This window comes from Pseudophryne corroboree, chromosome 11, assembly GCF_028390025.1.
Source record: "Pseudophryne corroboree isolate aPseCor3 chromosome 11, aPseCor3.hap2, whole genome shotgun sequence".
In the NCBI taxonomy this organism is placed as follows: domain Eukaryota; kingdom Metazoa; phylum Chordata; class Amphibia; order Anura; family Myobatrachidae; genus Pseudophryne; species Pseudophryne corroboree.
The window spans coordinates 174,393,597-174,412,664 of record NC_086454.1 but is presented as its reverse complement, the minus strand read 5'-3'; the positions used below and the strand labels follow the sequence as shown (position 1 = coordinate 174,412,664).

At 49.2% G+C, this 19,068-nt stretch overlaps 1 protein-coding gene across 1 annotated transcript in view; it reads left to right on the top strand.

The window, feature by feature from the left end:
• Window positions 1–19,068, top strand: part of DPP3 (dipeptidyl peptidase 3) — a 173,825-nt gene that overhangs the window by 53,355 nt on the left and 101,402 nt on the right. The window contains exons 5-8 of the mRNA XM_063945092.1: window positions 16,291–16,365; window positions 16,471–16,564; window positions 16,665–16,798; window positions 17,171–17,301. Of these exons, the coding sequence (XP_063801162.1) occupies window positions 16,291–16,365; window positions 16,471–16,564; window positions 16,665–16,798; window positions 17,171–17,301 (434 nt within the window). The remainder of the gene's footprint in view (window positions 1–16,290; window positions 16,366–16,470; window positions 16,565–16,664; window positions 16,799–17,170; window positions 17,302–19,068) is intronic.

The window sequence follows — 19,068 nt, the reverse complement described above, 5'->3', positions numbered from 1 at the left end:
TAAGGACCATGGGGAATAGCGGGCTCCGAAGGAGGCTGGGCACTCTAGAAAGATTTCAGACTACCTGGTGTGCACTGGCTCCTCCCACTATGACCCTCCTCCAAGCCTCAGTTAGAATTCGTGCCCGGCCGAGGTTGGATGCACACTAGGGGCTCTCCTGAGCTCTTAGAAAGAATAGACTTAGGTTTTTTATATTCAGTGAGACCTGCTGGCAACAGGCTCACTGCAGCGAGGGACTAAGGGGAGAAGAAGCGAACTCGCCTGCTTGCAGCCGGATTGGGCTTCTTAGGCTACTGGACACCATTAGCTCCAGAGGGATCGACCGCAGGCCCAGTCCTTGGTGTTCGGTCCCGGAGCCGCGCCGCCGTCCCCCTTACAGAGCCAGAAGCAAGAAGATGGTCCGGAAAATCGGCGGCATGAAGACTCTGTCTTCACCAAGGTAGCGCACAGCACTGCAGCTGTGCGCCATTGCTCCTCTCACAGTTCACGCTCCGGTCACTGAGGGTGCAGGGCGCTGGGGGGGGGGCGCCCTGAGGCAGCAATAATAACACCTTGGCTGGCTAAAATACCTCAATATATAACCCCAGAGGCTATATATGAGGTAAATACCCCTGCCAGAATTCCATAAAAAGCGGGAGAATAGGCCGTGAAAAAGGGGCGGAGCCTATCTCCTCAGCACACTGGCGCCATTTTTCCCTCACAGCTCGGCTGGAAGGAAGCTCCCTGGCTCTTCCCTGCAATATACAGTAACAGTAAGAGGGAAAAGAGAGGGGGGGCATTAAATTTGGCAGTATATATACATATATTATATGAAAAGCAGCTATTAGGGACATAACTCAGTTAGTCCCTGTATATATATAGCGCTCTGGTGTGTGCTGGCATACTCTCACTCTGTCCCCCCAAAGGGCTTTTTGTGGGTCCTGTCCTCTGTTGAGCATTCCCTGTGTGTGTGGGGTGTGTCGGTACGGCTGTGTCGACATGTTTGATGAGGATAATGAGGTGGAGGCGGAGCAGATGCATTTTGAAGGGACGTCACCCCCTGCGGGGCAGACACCCGAGTGGATGAACTTATGGAAAGAAATGAGTGCACGTATAGATTCTTTACATAAGAAATTTGACGACATGCCAAATGTGGGACAGCCGGGATCTCAGCTCGTGCCTGTCCAGGTGCCTCAGGGGTCATCAGGGGCTCTAAAACGCCCGCTACCTCAGTTTGCAGACCCGGATGTCGACACGGATACTGATAACAGTGTCGACGACGATGAGTCAAACCTAATGCCTGTCAGGGCCATTCACTGCATGATTGAGGCAATGAAAGAGGTGTTAAACATTTCTGATTTACATCCAGGTACCACAAAAAAGGGTATTATGTTTGGGGAGAAAAAACTACCCGTAGTTTTTCCCCCATCAGATGAACTAAATGAAGTGTGTGAAGAAGCGTGGCTTTTCCCTGATAAAAAATTTGTAATTTCTAAGAAGGTACTAATGGCGTTCCCTTTCCCGCCAGAGGATAGGTCACGTTGGGAAACACCACCTAGGGTGGATAAAGCGCTCACACGTTTGTCAAAAAAGGTGGCACTACCCTCTCAGGATACGGCCGCCCTTAAGGAGCCTGCTGATAGAAAGCAGGAGGCAATCCTGAAGTCTGTATACACACACTCAGGCATTATACTTAGACCAGCTATTGCGTCAGCTTGGATGTGCAGTGCTGCCGCTGCATGGTCAGAAAAACTGTCAGAAAATATTGACACACTAGACAGAGACACTATTCTGCTAACGATTGACCATATAAAAGATTCAGTCTTATATATGAGAGATGCACAGAGGGAAATTTGCCGGCTGGCATCTAAAGTAAGTGCATTGTCTATCTCTGCTAGGAGATGCTTATGGACTCGTCAGTGGACGGGAGATGCAGATTCCAAGAGGCACATGGAAGTTTTGCCTTATAAAGGGGAGGAAATATTTGGGGATGGTCTCTCCGACCTAGTTTCCACAGCAATGTCTGGGAAGTCAGCATTTTTACCCCATGTTCCCTCACAGCCTAAGAAGGCGCCATTTTATCAGGTTCAGTCCTTTCGGACCCAGAAAAGCAAGCGTGGAAAAGGAGGGTCTTTTCTGTCTAGAGGCAGAGGTAGGGGAAAAAGGCTGCAACAGACAGCAGGTTCCCAGGAACAAAAGTCCTCCCCCGCTTCCTCTTCCAAGTCCGCCGCATGACGGTGGGGCTCCACAGGTGGAGCCAGGTACGGTGGGGGCCCGCCTCAGAAATTTCAGCGATCAGTGGGCTCGCTCACAGGTGGATCCCTGGATCCTTCAAGTAGTTTCTCAGGGATACATGCTGGAATTCGAGGCGGCTCCACCCCACCGGTTCCTAAAATCTGCCTTGCCGATTGCTCCCTCAGACAGGGAGGCGGTGCTAGCGGCAATTCACAAGCTGTATTCCCAGCAGGTGATAATCAAGGTACCCCTACTTCAACAAGGCCGGGGTTACTATTCCACACTATTTGTGGTACCGAAGCCGGACGGTTCGGTGAGACCCATTTTAAATTTGAAATTCTTGAACATGTACATAAAAAAATTCAAGTTCAAGATGGAATCGCTCAGGGCGGTTATTGCAAGCCTGGACGAGGGGGATTACATGGTTTCCCTGGACATCAAGGATGCTTACCTGCATGTCCCCATTTACCATCCTCACCAGGAGTACCTCAGATTTGTGGTACAGGATTGCCATTACCAATTCCAGACGCTGCCGTTTGGACTCTCCACGGCACCAAGGGTATTTACCAAGGTTATGGCGGAAATGATGATACTCCTTCGAAGAAAGGGAGTTTTAATTATCCCGTACTTGGACGATCTCCTAATAAAGGCACGGTCCAAAGAACAGTTGTTGGTGGGAGTAGCACTATCTCAGGAAGTGCTGAACCAGCACGGCTGGATTCTGAATATCCCAAAGTCACAGCTGGTCCCGACGACACGTCTACTGTTCCTGGGGATGATTCTGGACACAGTCCAGAAAAAAGTGTTTCTCCCGGAGGAGAAAGCCAGGGAGTTGTCTTCTCTAGTCAGAGACCTCCTGAAACCAAAACAGGTATCGGTGCATCACTGCACGCGGGTCTTGGGAAAGATGGTAGCTTCTTACGAAGCAATTCCATTCGGCAGGTTCCATGCCAGAATCTTTCAGTGGGACCTGTTGGACAAGTGGTCCGGATCGCATCTTCAGATGCATCACTGGATAACCCTGTCTGCAAGAACCAGGGTGTCTCTTCTGTGGTGGCTGCAGAGTGCTCATCTTCTGGAGGGTCGCAGATTCGGCATTCAGGACTGGGTCCTGGTGACCACGGATGCCAGCCTGCGAGGCTGGGGGGCAGTCACAAAGGGAAGAAACTTCCAAGGACTATGGACAAGTCAGGAGACTTCCCTTCACATAAATATTCTGGAACTAAGGGCCATCTACAATGCCCTAAGTCAAGCAAAATCCCTGCTCCTACACCAGCCGGTGCTGATCCAGTCAGACAACATCACGGCAGTCGCCCATGTGAATCGACAGGGCGGCACAAGAAGCAGGATGGCAATGACAGAAGCCACAAGAATTCTCCGATGGGCGGAAAATCATGTACTAGCACTGTCAGCAGTGTTCATTCCGGGAGTGGACAACTGGGAAGCAGACTTCCTCAGCAGACACGACCTCCACCCGGGAGAGTGGGGACTTCATCCAGAAGTCTTCCAAATGATTGTACATCAGTGGGGTCGTCCACAGGTGGACATGATGGCGTCCCGCCTAAACAAAAAACTAGAGAGGTATTGCGCCAGGTCAAGAGACCCTCAAGCGATAGCTGTGGACGCTCTGGTGACACCGTGGGTGTACCAGTCAGTTTATGTGTTCCCTCCGCTGCCTCTCATACCAAAGGTATTGAGAATAATAAGAAAGCGAGGAGTAAACACAATTCTCGTGGTTCCGGATTGGCCAAGAAGAACATGGTACCCGGAACTTCAAGAGATGATCTCAGAGGACCCGTGGCCTCTGCCGCTAAGACAAGACCTGCTACAGCAGGGGCCCTGTCTGTTCCAAGACTTACCGCGGCTGCGTTTGACGGCATGGCGGTTGAACGCCGGATCCTGAAAGAAAAGGGCATTCCGGAGGAAGTCATTCCTACGCTTATTAAAGCCAGGAAAGAGGTTACAGCAAATCATTATCACCGCATATGGCGGAAATATGTTGCATGGTGTGAGGCCGAAAAGGCCCCAACTGAGGAATTTCAACTAGGTCGATTTCTGCATTTCCTGCAAGCAGGAGTGAATATGGGCCTAAAACTGGGTTCCATTAAGGTACAGATCTCGGCTCTATCGATTTTCTTTCAGAAAGAACTAGCTTCAGTACCTGAAGTTCAGACATTTGTAAATTTGCCTCCTGTGGCACCTTGGGATCTCAACGTGGTGTTGAGTTTCTTAAAATCACATTGGTTTGAACCACTAAAAACCGTGGATCTGAAATATCTCACGTGGAAGGTGGTCATGTTATTGGCCTTGGCTTCTGCCAGGCGAGTATCAGAATTGGCGGCTTTGTCTTATAAAAGCCCTTATCTGATTTTCCATATGGATAGGGCAGAATTGAGGACTCGTCCCCAGTTTCTCCCTAAGGTGGTGTCAGCGTTTCATTTGAACCAGCCTATTGTGGTGCCTGCGGCCACTAGGGACTTGGAGGACTCCAAGTTGTTAGACGTGGTCAGGGCCCTGAAAATATATGTTTCCAGGACGGCTGGAGTCAGAAAATCTGACTCGCTGTTTATCCTATATGCACCCAACAAGCTGGGTGCTCCTGCTTCTAAGCAGACTATTGCTCGTTGGATTTGTAGTACAATTCAACTTGCACATTCTGTGGCAGGCCTGCCACAGCCAAAATCTGTCAATGCCCATTCCACAAGGAAGGTGGGCTCATCTTGGGCGGCTGCCCGAGGGGTCTCGGCTTTACGACTTTGCCGAGCTGCTACTTGGTCAGGGGCAAACACGTTTGCAAAATTCTATAAATTTGATACCCTGGCTGAGGAGGACCTGGAGTTCTCTCATTCGGTGTTGCAGAGTCATCCGCACTCTCCCGCCCGTTTGGGAGCTTTGATATAATCCCCATGGTCCTTACGGAGTTCCCAGCATCCACTAGGACGTCAGAGAAAATAAGAATTTACTCACCGGTAATTCTATTTCTCGTAGTCCGTAGTGGATGCTGGGCGCCCATCCCAAGTGCGGTTTATCTGCAATACTTGTACATAGTTATTGTTAACTAAATCGGGTTATTGTTGAGCCATCTGTTGAGAGGCTCAGTTGTTTCATACTGTTAACTGGGTTTCATATCACGAGTTGTACGGTGTGATTGGTGTGGCTGGTATGAGTCTTACCCGGGATTCAAAATCCTTCCTTATTGTGTACGCTCGTCCGGGCACAGTATCCTAACTGAGGCTTGGAGGAGGGTCATAGTGGGAGGAGCCAGTGCACACCAGGTAGTCTGAAATCTTTCTAGAGTGCCCAGCCTCCTTCGGAGCCCGCTATTCCCCATGGTCCTTACGGAGTTCCCAGCATCCACTACGGACTACGAGAAATAGAATTACCGGTGAGTAAATTCTTATTTTCACAAAGATATACTGTATTACGTATTTTTCTCTGTGATTTAGTCACCATATCTCTCCTTTATCTCTGCTAGTGCTGACTACACTGTGCAGGGGTTTGGGATATTGTGCTGCTGTTAATTGTACTGTGTTACCTCATATTGCAAGTTATATCATGTCTGCTTCTGATGGTAACGGTTCTGGGGCGGAACACACTGCTGGTGTTGCTGAAGCCTCAGGCACATATGAGGAGAATATAGCAGCTGTGGGCTCTGGTTCTGGGGGCTCCTTGCCCCCCAGTAGGACTGTGGCAACGGGGGCACATACTGACCCACCGTGGGCCGCTTTTTACACGCTTCTGCATACGCTAGTTCATAAATTAACACCCCCTATGGGACCCCCAATGCCGGTACACCCGTATGTGGTCCCTGCTGCTAACCCGCCGTGGGCGGACGATTTATCTGCTCAATTAAAGAAGTTGAACCAGTCCTTGACTACTAAAAAGTCTGACCAACGCTCGCCTAAGTCCAAGAGGTCCTCTAAGCGAGCGCACGCCACTGCTGTCACTGACACCTCGTCTGATGAGGACGGCACTTACACTGACCCCACAGGTTCTGATACGGCTGATGGGGAGGGTAGTTCACATGTGGATGTTCCTGACCTTGTGGAGGCTATTAAGTTGATTCTGCAGATTACGGATGATCCCGAGCCATCCGTCCCTCCTAAGAAACCAGATTGGTTCAAGCATCAGAAGGTGGTTAAACAGGTTTTACCTCACTCTGATCACTTAGTGGATATACGTCAGGAACCCTGGTAAAACCCGGGTACGGATTTTGTGCCTCAAAAGAAGATGCTGGCTCACTATCCCCTCGCGCCAGAGCTGTCTAAGAATTGGGAAACACCTCCTCCAGTGGACTCGCATGTGGCTAGGATGGTGGTTTCCTCAGCTCTTCCTGTCACTACCGTCACGTCTCTAAAAGAGCCTACAGATAAATGTGTGGAGGGTTGTCTAAAAGCGATTTAGACCCTCACGGGTGCTGCACAAAGACCTACTATTGCAGCTTCATGGGCTGCTGAGGCTATTGAAGCATGGGCCTTGGAGTTAGAAGCTGAAATCTCCTCTGACCATGCTAGACAATGCTTGTCATATATTGTCACAGCTTCTCGATATATTAAAGAGGCGGCTTCTGATGCCGGTATCCTGGCAGCCAAGGCCTCTACTACGTCAGTCCTGGCTCGCCGGATATTGTGGCTGAGATCCTGGTCTGTGGATCTGGACTCTAGAAAAACCTGGAGGTACTCCCTTTCAAGGGAGATATTCTGTTTGGGGAGGACTTAAATAAGATAGTGGCTGACTTGGCTACTGCCAAAACTGCCTGTCTACCTAATACCGCTCCTTCTGTGTCGAAGGCTAAAGGTACGTCCTTTTGCCCCTTTCGTCCTTCAGGTAAAGCAAAAGGTCAGGCGTACCTTAAGCAGGCCCGTACTTCCAAACCTGGTGAGCCGAAGCCCAAAAGAGCCTGGGCTGCCCGTCAGCCAGCTGCCGAGACCGATAAGCCTGCCGCATGACGGGGCGGTCCTCCCCCTGGGGGATCCCAGGGTGGGGGGCCGGCTTCTAGGGTATACCCAGGAATGGTTGAAGACCACTTCAGATGCTTGGGTACGGGTAGTCGTCACTCTAGGTTACGCCATTGCCTTCAAAAACCGACCCCCTCATCGATTTTGCCAGACAGACGTCCCTTTGGACTGGACAAAGGCAAAAACTCTACACTTGGTAGTACAGACCCTCCTGGATACAGGAGTCTTAGTACAGGTGCCTCTTGCTCAGAGGGGCCGCGGGTACTATTCTCCGCTGTTTCTAGTCCCGAAACCGAATGGGTCCTCCCGGTCCATTCTCAACCTCAAGGCATTGAACAGGTTTGTGAAGATTTCCAAGTTCCGTATGGAAACCCTTCGCTCTATAGTTCTGGCCTTGGAACCTGGGGATTACATGGTCTCCCTGGACATACAGGAGGCTTACCTGCATATTCCTATAGCAGTGTCACATCAACAATACCTGAGGTTTGCTATTGGCAACATCCATTACCAGTTTCGGGCATTACCTTTTGGTTTAACGACGGCCCTGCGAGTCTTTACCAAAGTTATGGCGGTGATGACGTTGGTACTCCGCCGTCAAGGGGTCAGGATACTGCCGTATCTGGACAACTTGTTAATCCTGGTAAATTCCCCAGATCTTCTCCTGTGTCATCTGGATATGACGGTCCGGTTTCTACAAGCCCAAGGGTGGCTCATCAACTGGAAGAAATCCTCCTGGTCCGTGCTCAGAGCATGGTGCACCTGGGAGCGCTATTGGACACTCACAACCAGAGGTTGTTCTTGTATCAGGAGAAAGTCCTGAAGCTTCAGGACAGGATTCGTTGCTTCCTTTCTCGTCCGCAAGTGTCGATACATTCGGCAATGCAAGTGCTGGGCCTCATGGTGTCAGCATTCGACATGGTGGAGTATGCTCAATTCCATTCTTGCCCCCTCCAGAAGCTGATTCTAGCCAAGTGGGATGGCCTGCCTCACCGGATCAGGTCTCGAATGATCTCATTGACTCCGGAGGTCCGTCTGTCGCTGCTCCGGTGGCTCCAGGACCAACATTAGTGCAGGGGGCCGTCCCTTCTGGATATCCAACTGGGTCCTGTTGACGACAGATGCCAGTTTAAGAGGTTGGGGCGCGGTGATGGAGCAGCACTCCTTACAGGGTCGGTGGACCAAGGAGGAATCTCTCCTCTCGATCAACATTCTGGAGTTGCGGGCGGTCTTCAATGCGTTGAACCTGGCCCAGCATTTAATTCAGAACCGTCCTGTTCAAGTACAGTTGGACAACGCCACCACAGTGGCTTACATAAATCATCAAGGCGGCACTCGAAGCCGTTTGGCAATGAAGGAAGCCTCACAGATTCTACAGTGGGCAGAACGCCATCTACCGGCAATATCGGAAATATTCATTCCGGGAGTCCTGAATTGGGAAGCGGACTTTCTCAGTCGTCAGGACGTGCATGCCGGCGAGTGGGGCCTCCATCCAGATGCCTTTCAACTCCTCGTGGAAAGGTGGGGTCTTCCATATGTGGATCTGATTGCGTTGCGACACAATCACAAGGTTCCGGTCTTCTGAGCAAGGACAAGGGATCCTCAAGCAGCATTCGTGGATGCGCTGGCGGTGCCGTGGAGGTTTCGGCTGCCGTACGTGTTCCCTCCGGTGTCACTCCTGCCCAGGGTAGTTCGGAAGTTCAAGCAAGAAAAAGGAAATCTGCTTCTCATAGCTCCGGCGTGGCCCAGACCACACTGGTTCTCAGACCTGCAAGGCCTATCGTCAGAGCGTCCACTTCTACTTCCACAACGTCCAGACCTCCTCGTTCAGGGCCCTTGTGTCTACCAGGACCTAGCCCGACTATCTTTGACGGAGTGGCTCTTGAAGCTTCCGTCTTGAGGGCTAAGGATTTTTCTGAAGAGGTCATTAAAACTATGTTGCGGGCCCGGAAACCAGCTTCTGCTCGGATTTACAATAGGGTCTGGCATTCATACTTTGTTTGGTGCGCATCTAACAATTATGACGCTTCCAAGTTTAGTACAGCCAAACTTTTGGCTTTTCTGCAGCAGGGCCTAGATTTAGGCCTGCGTCTGGCCTCCCTCAAGGTTCATATTTCTGCCTTGTTGGTGTGGTTTTAGAGAAAAATTGCGACTTTACCTGATGTTCATACTTTCACTCAAGCTGTGTTGCGTATCCAACCTCCCTATGTCCCGCCTGTGGCTCCTTGGGACTTGTCGGTGGTTTTGGAGGCGTTGCAGGAGCCTCCATTCGAACCTCTTGGTTCAGCTGACCTTAAGTGGCTTTCCCTTAAGGTGGTGTTATTGCTGGCTATTGCCTCTGCTAGAAGTGTGTCGGATCTGGGTGCCTTGTCTTGTAGTTCCCCATATCTGATTTTTCACTGTGACCGGGCGGTTCTTAGGACTCGTCCCGGATGTTTACCTAAGGTGGTTTCTTCGTTCCACCTTAATCAGGAGATTGTGGTTCCAGCCTTTGTCTCTCCTGATATGTCTCCCAAAGAGCGGTCTTTGGATGTGGTACGGGCTCTCCGTATCTATGTGAAGAGAACTGCTTCTATTCGAAAATCTGATTCTCTTTGTTTTGTTTGTATTTCACAAACGTGGCTGGCCTGCTCACAAGCAGACCCTGGCCAGATGGATTAGAATTGTGATTGCACATGCTTATGTGAAGGCTGGTATGTCAGCTCCTGCTCACATTACGGCCCATTCTACTCGGTCTGTTGGACCTTCTTGGGCGGTCCACCACGGTGCGACCTTTGATCAATTGTGCAAGGCGGCTACGTGGTCCTCTGGGAACACGTTCATAAGGTTCTATGCCTTCGATACTGCTGCTTCCCAGGATGCTTCCTTTGGACGCCGGGTTCTTGTGCCCGCTACAGTGCGTCACTTCCCATAAGTTACTGCTTTAGGACATCCCCATTGTCCAGACTTGTGGAGCCCAGTGTACCCCACAGCAGAAAACGAGTTTTATGGTAAGAACTTACCTTTTGTTAAAACTTTCTGCGAGGTACACTGGGCTCCACAAGGCGCCCACCCTGACGCACTTAGCTTCTTTGGGTTGGTATGGCATTAGCCGCTGACACTTCTCTTGTCGTGTGAGTGTGGTGTATGTGGCTACAAACCGTTGTCGTCTCTTTTCCTGCTACTGCATTGGGCTGGTTAACTAAAACTGTGCTCCTGTGCTGGGAGGCGGGGTGATATAGGAGGCGGCGCTGTGCATTCTGGGAACAGTCAAAGCTTTGTGTCGGTGCCTCGGATCAAGATCCTACTCTACACCCCATTGTCCAGACTTGTGGAGCCCAGTGTACCTCGCAGAAAGAGTTTTAACAAAGGTAAGTTCTTACCATAAAACTTGTTTTTCTTAATAAAATTGTTTTGGACATGTTCATCTAATTATCTCATTTAAAAAAAAAATACTTTCTGACTGGTTATTGGGGGGGAAATTTTGCAAGTTAAGTGGTAATCGATCACCCTCTTCATAAGGTAAATTGTGCTGATCTACCCTGTGAAGAGGGGAGAAGTGGAAGACCAGGAATGAGAAGGTGTGCAGCAGTTGTACAGTGGGTGGTTGGAGCAGATGGGGGAAAAAAAGTAGAGGAACATGTGGGATGGGGAGACGATGGGATACATATACTCAAAGGAGGGGGGCAGGGAGAAGCTCACATGGGAGAACCGAGAGACAGGTAATCACCACATACAGGTTTGTGGCAGGAAGGCTCACAGAAAGATGGTGACAGATTTATAGGGAGGGGAGATACAATGATGGAGAATGCAAACATGGGGGGGTGTAGTTGATGTAGCGGAAGCATGGAATGTGACGGCAGATAACAACCACCTAGGCATCCCTAAACACATGCACATGTACACGCTAGGGTTAATTTAATCAGTAGCCAATTAACCTATTTTTGGATTGTGGCAGAAAACACCGGAGTAAACTCGCACAAGTACAGGCAACATATACAAGCTCTACACAGTTAACTATTAGATCAACAGTATTGCCAGGAATGCTTTATATTAATCTATTACAGAGCGAGGGCACAGAGCAATGGTGCAGAGCTCAGAGAGAGGCTGCAGAGCACACAATGATAGAGCAGAGCTGGGGATAGGCTACAGAGCATACGATGAGAGAGCAGAGCTGGGGATAGGTTACAGAGACCACGATGAGAGAGCATAGCTGGGGGTGGGTTACAGAGCACACGATGAGAGCAGCAGAGCTCGGACCTAGTTACAGATACATGCCCAGCCCAACCCTCCCCAATGCGTTGCATGGTTCAGCAAACAGCCGTTTCGGTGCTCATAAGCACCTTTGTCATGGGACATAATTAATAATGCAGTATTATGTGATGAGAATTTTTACATGTTTTATTGTGACTGATGGCATGATAATATGGTGTGCTGCTTTTTCTTTTTCATCCACTAGGGGTCACTGTAGTACTCTTGGGATATGGATGGGGCGTTGGCAGGGATAGGCACATTTAAATTAGTAAACCTCCTCCCCCTCCATGCTCCCACGATGCCTCAGGGTTTTTTTTGTGCCTCACAAGGAGGGCACACGTTTGGAGGGTTCTCCAGACTTCACATTTGTTTTTAAAGATTTTTTCTTTTTTCAATTCCCAATCCCTTCCCAGCTTACTAAGAAGCGTGGGTCTGGGTTTGTGGGTGCTGCTGAATGCAGCATAGTCTTGTTGGCCCTCAGGAGAGCAGCCCCTCCATAGACCTCATCAGCGGTAGCTGATTTCAGCCTAAGGTTGCATGAGCTGGACAGAGCTTAATCAGAGAAGCCTCGTCAGAGCCTCCGCTTTACAAAGGTAAGGAGCGTGCAGGCAGCTCACACTGCTTCCGCTCCATTCTAGTCACACTGCTTCCGCTCCGTTCTACATTATAACATGAATTAGTACTGGGTAGCGGGGCGGTCAGCTCATGCTGCCGCCCCGCCATGTATGGGGAGTTCATGTTTAATTTGATTGCCCGCTGCGTCCCCCTCCAGTCCGGCCATGGTCAGCCACGTTGCCGCAACTGGGTGCCTGCTGTGTTCCCGATCGCCCAGCCACTGTCAGTTATGCTGCCGCCGCTGGGCGCCTGCTGTGTCCCAGCTCACACGCAGTCAGCTGCCGAGCTGGCCGCCCCGTCACTCCTCTCACGGCCGCGGACAGCTTCCCCTTCTGTCGCGGCCCGGGTGGCACTGTTGCTCTTAACGGTCGCGGACTGCTGCCACAGCCGCCGTCCATTCCCCTGCATTGCCTCTTACAGAGATGTAAGGGGGTGATGTAATGCGGTTCAGTGAAAATAGCCGTGGGTACAGTAGCCGCAAATGGTGAGGGACAAGTAATGGAGTCCCTAGTCCAGCGTTTCCCTCACATAAGGGGGCGTGGCAATGGATTGTCAGTTACTACAGGTTATTATGTCTGGAACTGTGTTTTGGATGGTACATGTGTTTTATTGTGTATATATGTTTTACATGAAAAAAAAATAATAATACAAAGCACATGGTGGGATGCCATTTTAAATTACTTCCTGTATCTTTCTACAGGAATTTGCTCGTTCCTACAGCACACAGCCACTGGAGGATGCAGGGGTGTTAGTAGGAATTTCAGTGAAGCACATATTTACTAGATCTTCTTGTATGCCAAGTGCATTGCACTTCTGGCTTCTACACACTTCAGTTAAATTTTTTACTGAGTTCTGGGGACTTTTTTTACTGTCTGTGTGCATAATGAGTAAAGCGAATGCAAAATCAAAGAAGCAGCTTGTCTGTTGAGAGTGTGTTACGTGATTGAATTTCCACTTGCACAGTGTGTCTTGCAAATTCGGGTACAGATGAAGACTTCTGCGCTGATCCTCCTTGGGCAATGATGGCAGGTGTCATGGCTAATTTGAGATCGGAGTTGTCCGCTGCATGAAAAAACCGTGAGGTGGCTAAGTCTGATTCAAGGGTAATGCTGTCTGAGCAGCCAGAGTGGTCTCAGGATATGTCTAGAACTTTGCAGAGTTTACAAAAGTCCATGTGTAGTTCAATTCCTTAAAGTAGTCATCATTTGTCTCAGGCTTTACCGGTTTCATCGGTGTTGCAGTCTGACGATTCAATGCCAGACCTGATATCTCAAGAGGAAGAAGGTGAATTGGGCCAAGAGTCAGATAGTGAGGTCACTGATAGCCCGGGCATTGATAATCTCATCATTCTGATTCTGCCCAGGGTATTGAACCACTAATTCTGGCTATACAAGACATTTGAAAGCTCCCTGTAGAGGACGCTGCGTCACAGCAGTCGTTTTCTTTATGCAAGACAAGCCTAATGTCACTTTCCCTGACTCTACAGAGTTAGATGACCTATTCAAGCTGGCCTGGAAAAATCCAGAATTTTTTTTTTTTTTTTGCGCACTTTTTCATTCGCTCCTGAAGGTAGGAAATTTTGGGAGGAACCCCTTGGGGTGGATGTATCAGGCTTTCGCCTGTCCAAAAAGGCAGTGCTGCCTGCCCCAGGCTCCTTTACCAAGAAGGATCCTGGGGATAGGAAGATAGACTACACTCAAATCTATTTACATGGCAGCAGGTTTATCACAAAGGCCGGTCATTGCGGGTTGCTGGATGCCATTGCGGGTTGAATGGATGCCATTCATTCCTGGGCCACTCAACTTCAGGGGGGCCTCTCGGGAGGTATGCCCTTGGTTACTGTGGTGACCCTCCTAAAACACATTCAGGACACTACACGTGTCCTCTGTGATTCGCTCAAAGAGATGGGAAACATTAATGCTAGGACTTCTGCCATGGCAGTGTCGGCGCGCAGGGACTTGTGGTTGCGTCAGTGGATTGTGGACGCAGAATCCAAACATAGTGTGGAGTCCCTCACCTTTTCTGGGGAATGACTCTTTGGGGTTTAATTGGATACCTGGATTTCCAAAGTTACAGCTAGGAAATCCACGTTTCTCCCCTCTGAGGCCCCGCCGGCGAGACGCTCCTACCCGGGGCCATCTGTCCAGTCCTTTCGGTCTCGCAGATTTCGATCTAAGGCCAGAGTTGCCTCCAATGCGACTAAAGGCACCAGAGGTAAGTCCAGAAAGCCTGCAAGCACCAGCTCTCAGGAACAGACCACCAGTTCTGCTTCCGCTCAGGCCTCCGCATGATGGTGCCCACCCACCCCGAGGGGATTTCTAAGTGTGGGAGCTTGACTGCATCACTTCAGCCGCGTCTGGGAGACCTCCTGCAAGGATACCTGGGTCAGAAATCTCGTTTCTCAAGGCTACAAGCTGGAGTTCGACAGTACTCCTCCCCAACGATTTTTCAAATCAAGCTTACCAGCTTTGGGGGATATGCAAGTTACGTTGCAACAGGCCATCCAAAAGTTGGTCCAGTCCCACGTCATTGTTCCAGTACCAATACCGCAATGCGGCAAGGGGTTTTATGCCAACCTATTTGTGGTGCTGGAACCGGACTGTTCAGTCAGACCCATTTTGATTCTAAAATCATTGAATCCTTATTTGAAGGTGTTCAGGTTCAAAATGGAATCCCTGCGAACAGGGATTGCGGGCCTTGAAGAACAGGAATTCATGACCTCCTTGGATATCAAGGATGCCTACCTCCATAATCCGATTTGGCTGCCTCATCAGGCGTACCTGCGGTTTGCCCTGCTGGAACATCGCTTCCAATTCCAGGCCCTGACCATCGGCCTGTCCACAGCTCTGAGGGTATTCACGAAGGTGATGGTGGAGATGATGTTCCAACTCAGAGTCCAGGGGGTCAATGTTGTCCCTTACCTGGACGATCTTCTGATAAAATCAAGATCCAGGGAGCTTTTTTTGCTCCATATCGACAGCATTGTCCACCTTCTGTCACAGCAGGGGTGTATCCTCGACTTACAAAAGTCCCACCTGGAACCAACTCAGAGGCTCCTGTTCCTGGGGATGTTGCTGGATACTGTGGCCCATAAGGTGTTCCTACCAGAGGACAAGGCGAGAACACTTCAGGAGATGGTCCGCATGGTGCTCCGACCTACTCTAGTGTCCATCCTTTGCATAAGATTCTTGGGAATGATGGTCGCCTCATACGAGGCCATCCAGTATGGGAGGTTCCATGCCAGAACATTTCAGTGGATCTCCTGAGCAAGTGGTCCGGATCACATCTACAGATGCACCGGATGATTCGGCTGTCACCTCAGGCCAGGATTTCCCCCGTGGTGGCTGCAGTCCTCCAACCTACTGGAAGGCTGGAATTTCGGGATTCAGGATTGGACCACCCTCACGACGGATGCGAGTCTAAGGGGATGAGGAGCTGTCACCCAAGGGGCACAGTTCCAAGGCAGGTGGTCAGCCCATGAATGCCTCCTTCCGATCAACATTCTGGAACTTCTGGTGATCTACAATGCTCTGCTTCAGGCCTCTCCTCTGCTCAGGAATCACGTGATCCAGGTACAGTCGAGCAACACCACGGCGGTGGCGGATATCAAACGACATGGAGGGACAAAAAGCAGAGCCTGCATGCGAGAGTTGTCAAAGATACTCCTCTGGGTGGAAAGAACTGCAAGAGCTCTGTCGGCAATCTTCATTCCCGGTGTGGACAACTGGGAAGCAGACTTCCCGAGTCGTCGCGATCTCCACCTGGGAGAGTGGGGTCTCCACCAGCAGGTGTTCCAGCAGGTCATCAACCGGTGGGGCTGCCGCAGATAGACATGATGGGTTCTCGTCTCAACAAGAAACTTCCCTGGTATTGCTCGCGAACCAGGGGCCCACGGGCGAAGGCAGTGGATGCACTGACGTCTCCTTGACCTTACCGGCTGGTCTACCTGTTTCCTCCAATTCCATTGCTCCCACGGATGCTCAAGCGAATCAGGAATCAGTCTAGGCAATTCTGATATTTAAAGTGCACTGGCTCTTTTTGACCCCGTCTATACCCCATCGTACTAGATTCCCCAATATCCCTTTATGGACTACGAGAAAAGGATTTACCGGTATGTAATTAAAATCCTATTTTTTTTATATTGATGAACATTTTTACAAAAACTTGTCATAAGTTGAAATATAATGGAACTGATAGTTAATATGAAATAGCACTTTAATGTAAAATATGCATTCTTTTGCAGCAGAAAATAATTATGTCCTATTTGTCTTAGGGAATTAGCACTTATTTCTCTGCAAATTGCACTTTGGAAGATGCAGAATTGATCCAGAGGTTCCTGGACACAAAGGTATATAAATATTACACTGTGTTGTCTGTTCTGATTTAGCTGACCATTTCACAGTATTGCACTTCTACCATCTTCTCTGTATTCTTCCATTCTCTTTCCCCACAGAATCTTAGCGCCTACAACACTCGACTATTTAAAACTCAGGATGAAGGTGGCAGGGCAAAGTATGAGGTTCGACTTGCTTCCGTCAGCAAAGAAGGTGGAGGAGCAGATGCTGAAAGTTATATTAATGCAGTTTTATGATATCTCTGTCTTCTGTTGTTTTTATTCACTAAAGAACCTACTGTCTCTCTGACCAGGAACCGCTGCTGATTCGTCTGATCTATCACACTCCTTGGGACCGTTTGACTTTGAAGGCCATGAGATCCTTGTCACAAGAGGAGATTACTCCCCCTTACTACTTCGAGTGAGGGAAAACCTGGAGAAGGCAAAGGTGGCCATGACATTACACCATGTAGAAATGGATAAGAGCCCTTGCTCTTTTCCTGTAACTCAACACTGTTTTACTTGTATTATTTAAATTTTAAGTATTTAATGTAGTACGTGAATTCAGATGTTTGACATTGTATGTACCCTTTTCATGTAGTTTGGTACAACTATCTGTTCTCAGACTATATTTATTCCGACTGGCTAACTTTGGTGTCTGTCTGAATATAGATTAAGAAAACATGTTGTATGATCAAATAAAACTGGCTTACCACTATAAATGACTCAAAAGTTGAACAAACCCTTAGGCTCTGACTTGTTCCTGTATGTTTTTTGTGTGTTTTAAGCCAATCTCTTGCTTTTTCCTTAACATTTCTAGGCTTATGCTGCCAATGACAACCAGCGGAGGATGCTAGAGGAGTATGGACGAAGTTTTCAGGAAGGATCCATCCAAGCTCATAAAGAAGGATCCAAACATTGGGTACAAGACAAAGGACCAATAGTTGAGAGGTAGGAAATGAGGAAGAGGTTAAAGTGAATATAAATCGGAATTAAATAAATAACTGTGTTTGACCTTTATCAAAGTAAAGAATCTTTATTGCTGCATGTTACATCTGATTTAAAGTCAAAATTTCTCTAGCATCCTTAAGTGATATTGGGGACAGATTAATACGATGGGGTATAGACGGGTCCAAAGGAGCCAGTGCATTTTAAATTTCTTCAACTGGGTGTGCTGGCTCCTCCCCTCTATTCCTCCTCCTACAGGTCTGTTTAGAAAAAAGTGCCCTCAGGAGAGGATGCACACTCTGCAGTTTTTTTTTCTTCAATTTCTTTCAAACTTTTATTTCTTTCGGTATGCTATTTGGGCAACACATACCTGCACCGTGGGAGTTAGGGGGGGGGGGGGGGGGGGAGATGGTCACTGGCCTCTTGAGGTGCAGGACTGCTTCCCTGCTGCCGGACCACCGTCCTGAGGGGCTGTTTGTTCAGAGGGGCATGGCGCCTTGGCTGTCGCAGCATGCCGCACACCCCTAACGCTGCCTGAAGGTGATCATCGGTGGTGAGTACACACTGGGGACCCCGCTAGGGGGGTCCCCTGGTTCACTTTGTGGCAGAAGTGCGGGTGAGGTGTATGGGTCCCTCCTGGGGGGGACCCGCTGTAGCCCTTGCGTGAGACTGGCTAAATATTCTTCTACCAAGAATTTGTGAGGCTACAAACAGGGAGACATGGCCAGTATAAATATTACACAGTAGCTCCGGCGCCATTATGGGGGGCGGAGCTACATCAGAGCGGGCTCAGCTGCATTTTGGCACCTTCCTCTGCATAAGCAGCAGCAGCCTCATACAGCTCCTCCATAACGGTCACACGCTGGATCACTGGTACTGGGTGTAGAGGGGGGGAGCCGCTATATTGTGCACAAATATCATTCCTCTGAGGGAATTTTCATAACAGTCTCACTACTGGTTATGTATATGTAAAACGCTGACAGCCTCACTGGGGCTGTGCAGGGTTGGGTGCACTGGTGTCCGCTCTCCTGTGTCTCCTCTCACATGCAATATGGCAGGCTTGTATTATATTTCAGGCTGTGTTGTGTGTGTGTTGTACCCGTTTCTTTTTCATCCACTAGGGGTCACTGGAGTACTTTTGGGATAGGGATAGGCACATTTAAATATTTAAATTAGTAACCCTCTCCATACTCCCAAGGTACCTCAGTGTTTTTTGTGCCTTCACCAGGAGAAGGTTCATTCTAGAAGTCTGTGGACTTGATTTTTCAGAAGATTTTTACTTTTTGTTTTGTGTGAGCAGAGGCTTGTCGGTGCTCAGGTAAGGAGCCCCGCCATAGACCCAAATCAGCTATGCTGATTTTCAGTTTAAGGCTTCATGTAGGAGTTGGACAGAGCTTAATCAGAGAAGTCCCGTCAGAGCCTCCACTTCCCAGAGGTAACAAGCAGCAGGCAGTTCACACTGCCGCTGCTCCCTTGTACAGTGTGAAACATGTATTGTATATTGATATTCATGTTGTTGTTGTGTGCACGGAGGGAAAAGTTTAACTTAGTGTGTATGTGTACGCCTCCCTGCCCAGGAAATAAGAAAAACTCTCTCACCTTCCCTGCTTCTAAAGAGCTAACTCTTTATTTGAAAAATCATGGGAAAAACCAGAGAAAAAATTACAGATCCCTAAAAGAATTCTCATTGCTTTTCCTTCCCCTGATGAGGATAGGAAGAAGTGGGAAACACCACCTATAGTAGACTCTTCTGTATCTAGGTTGTCTTTA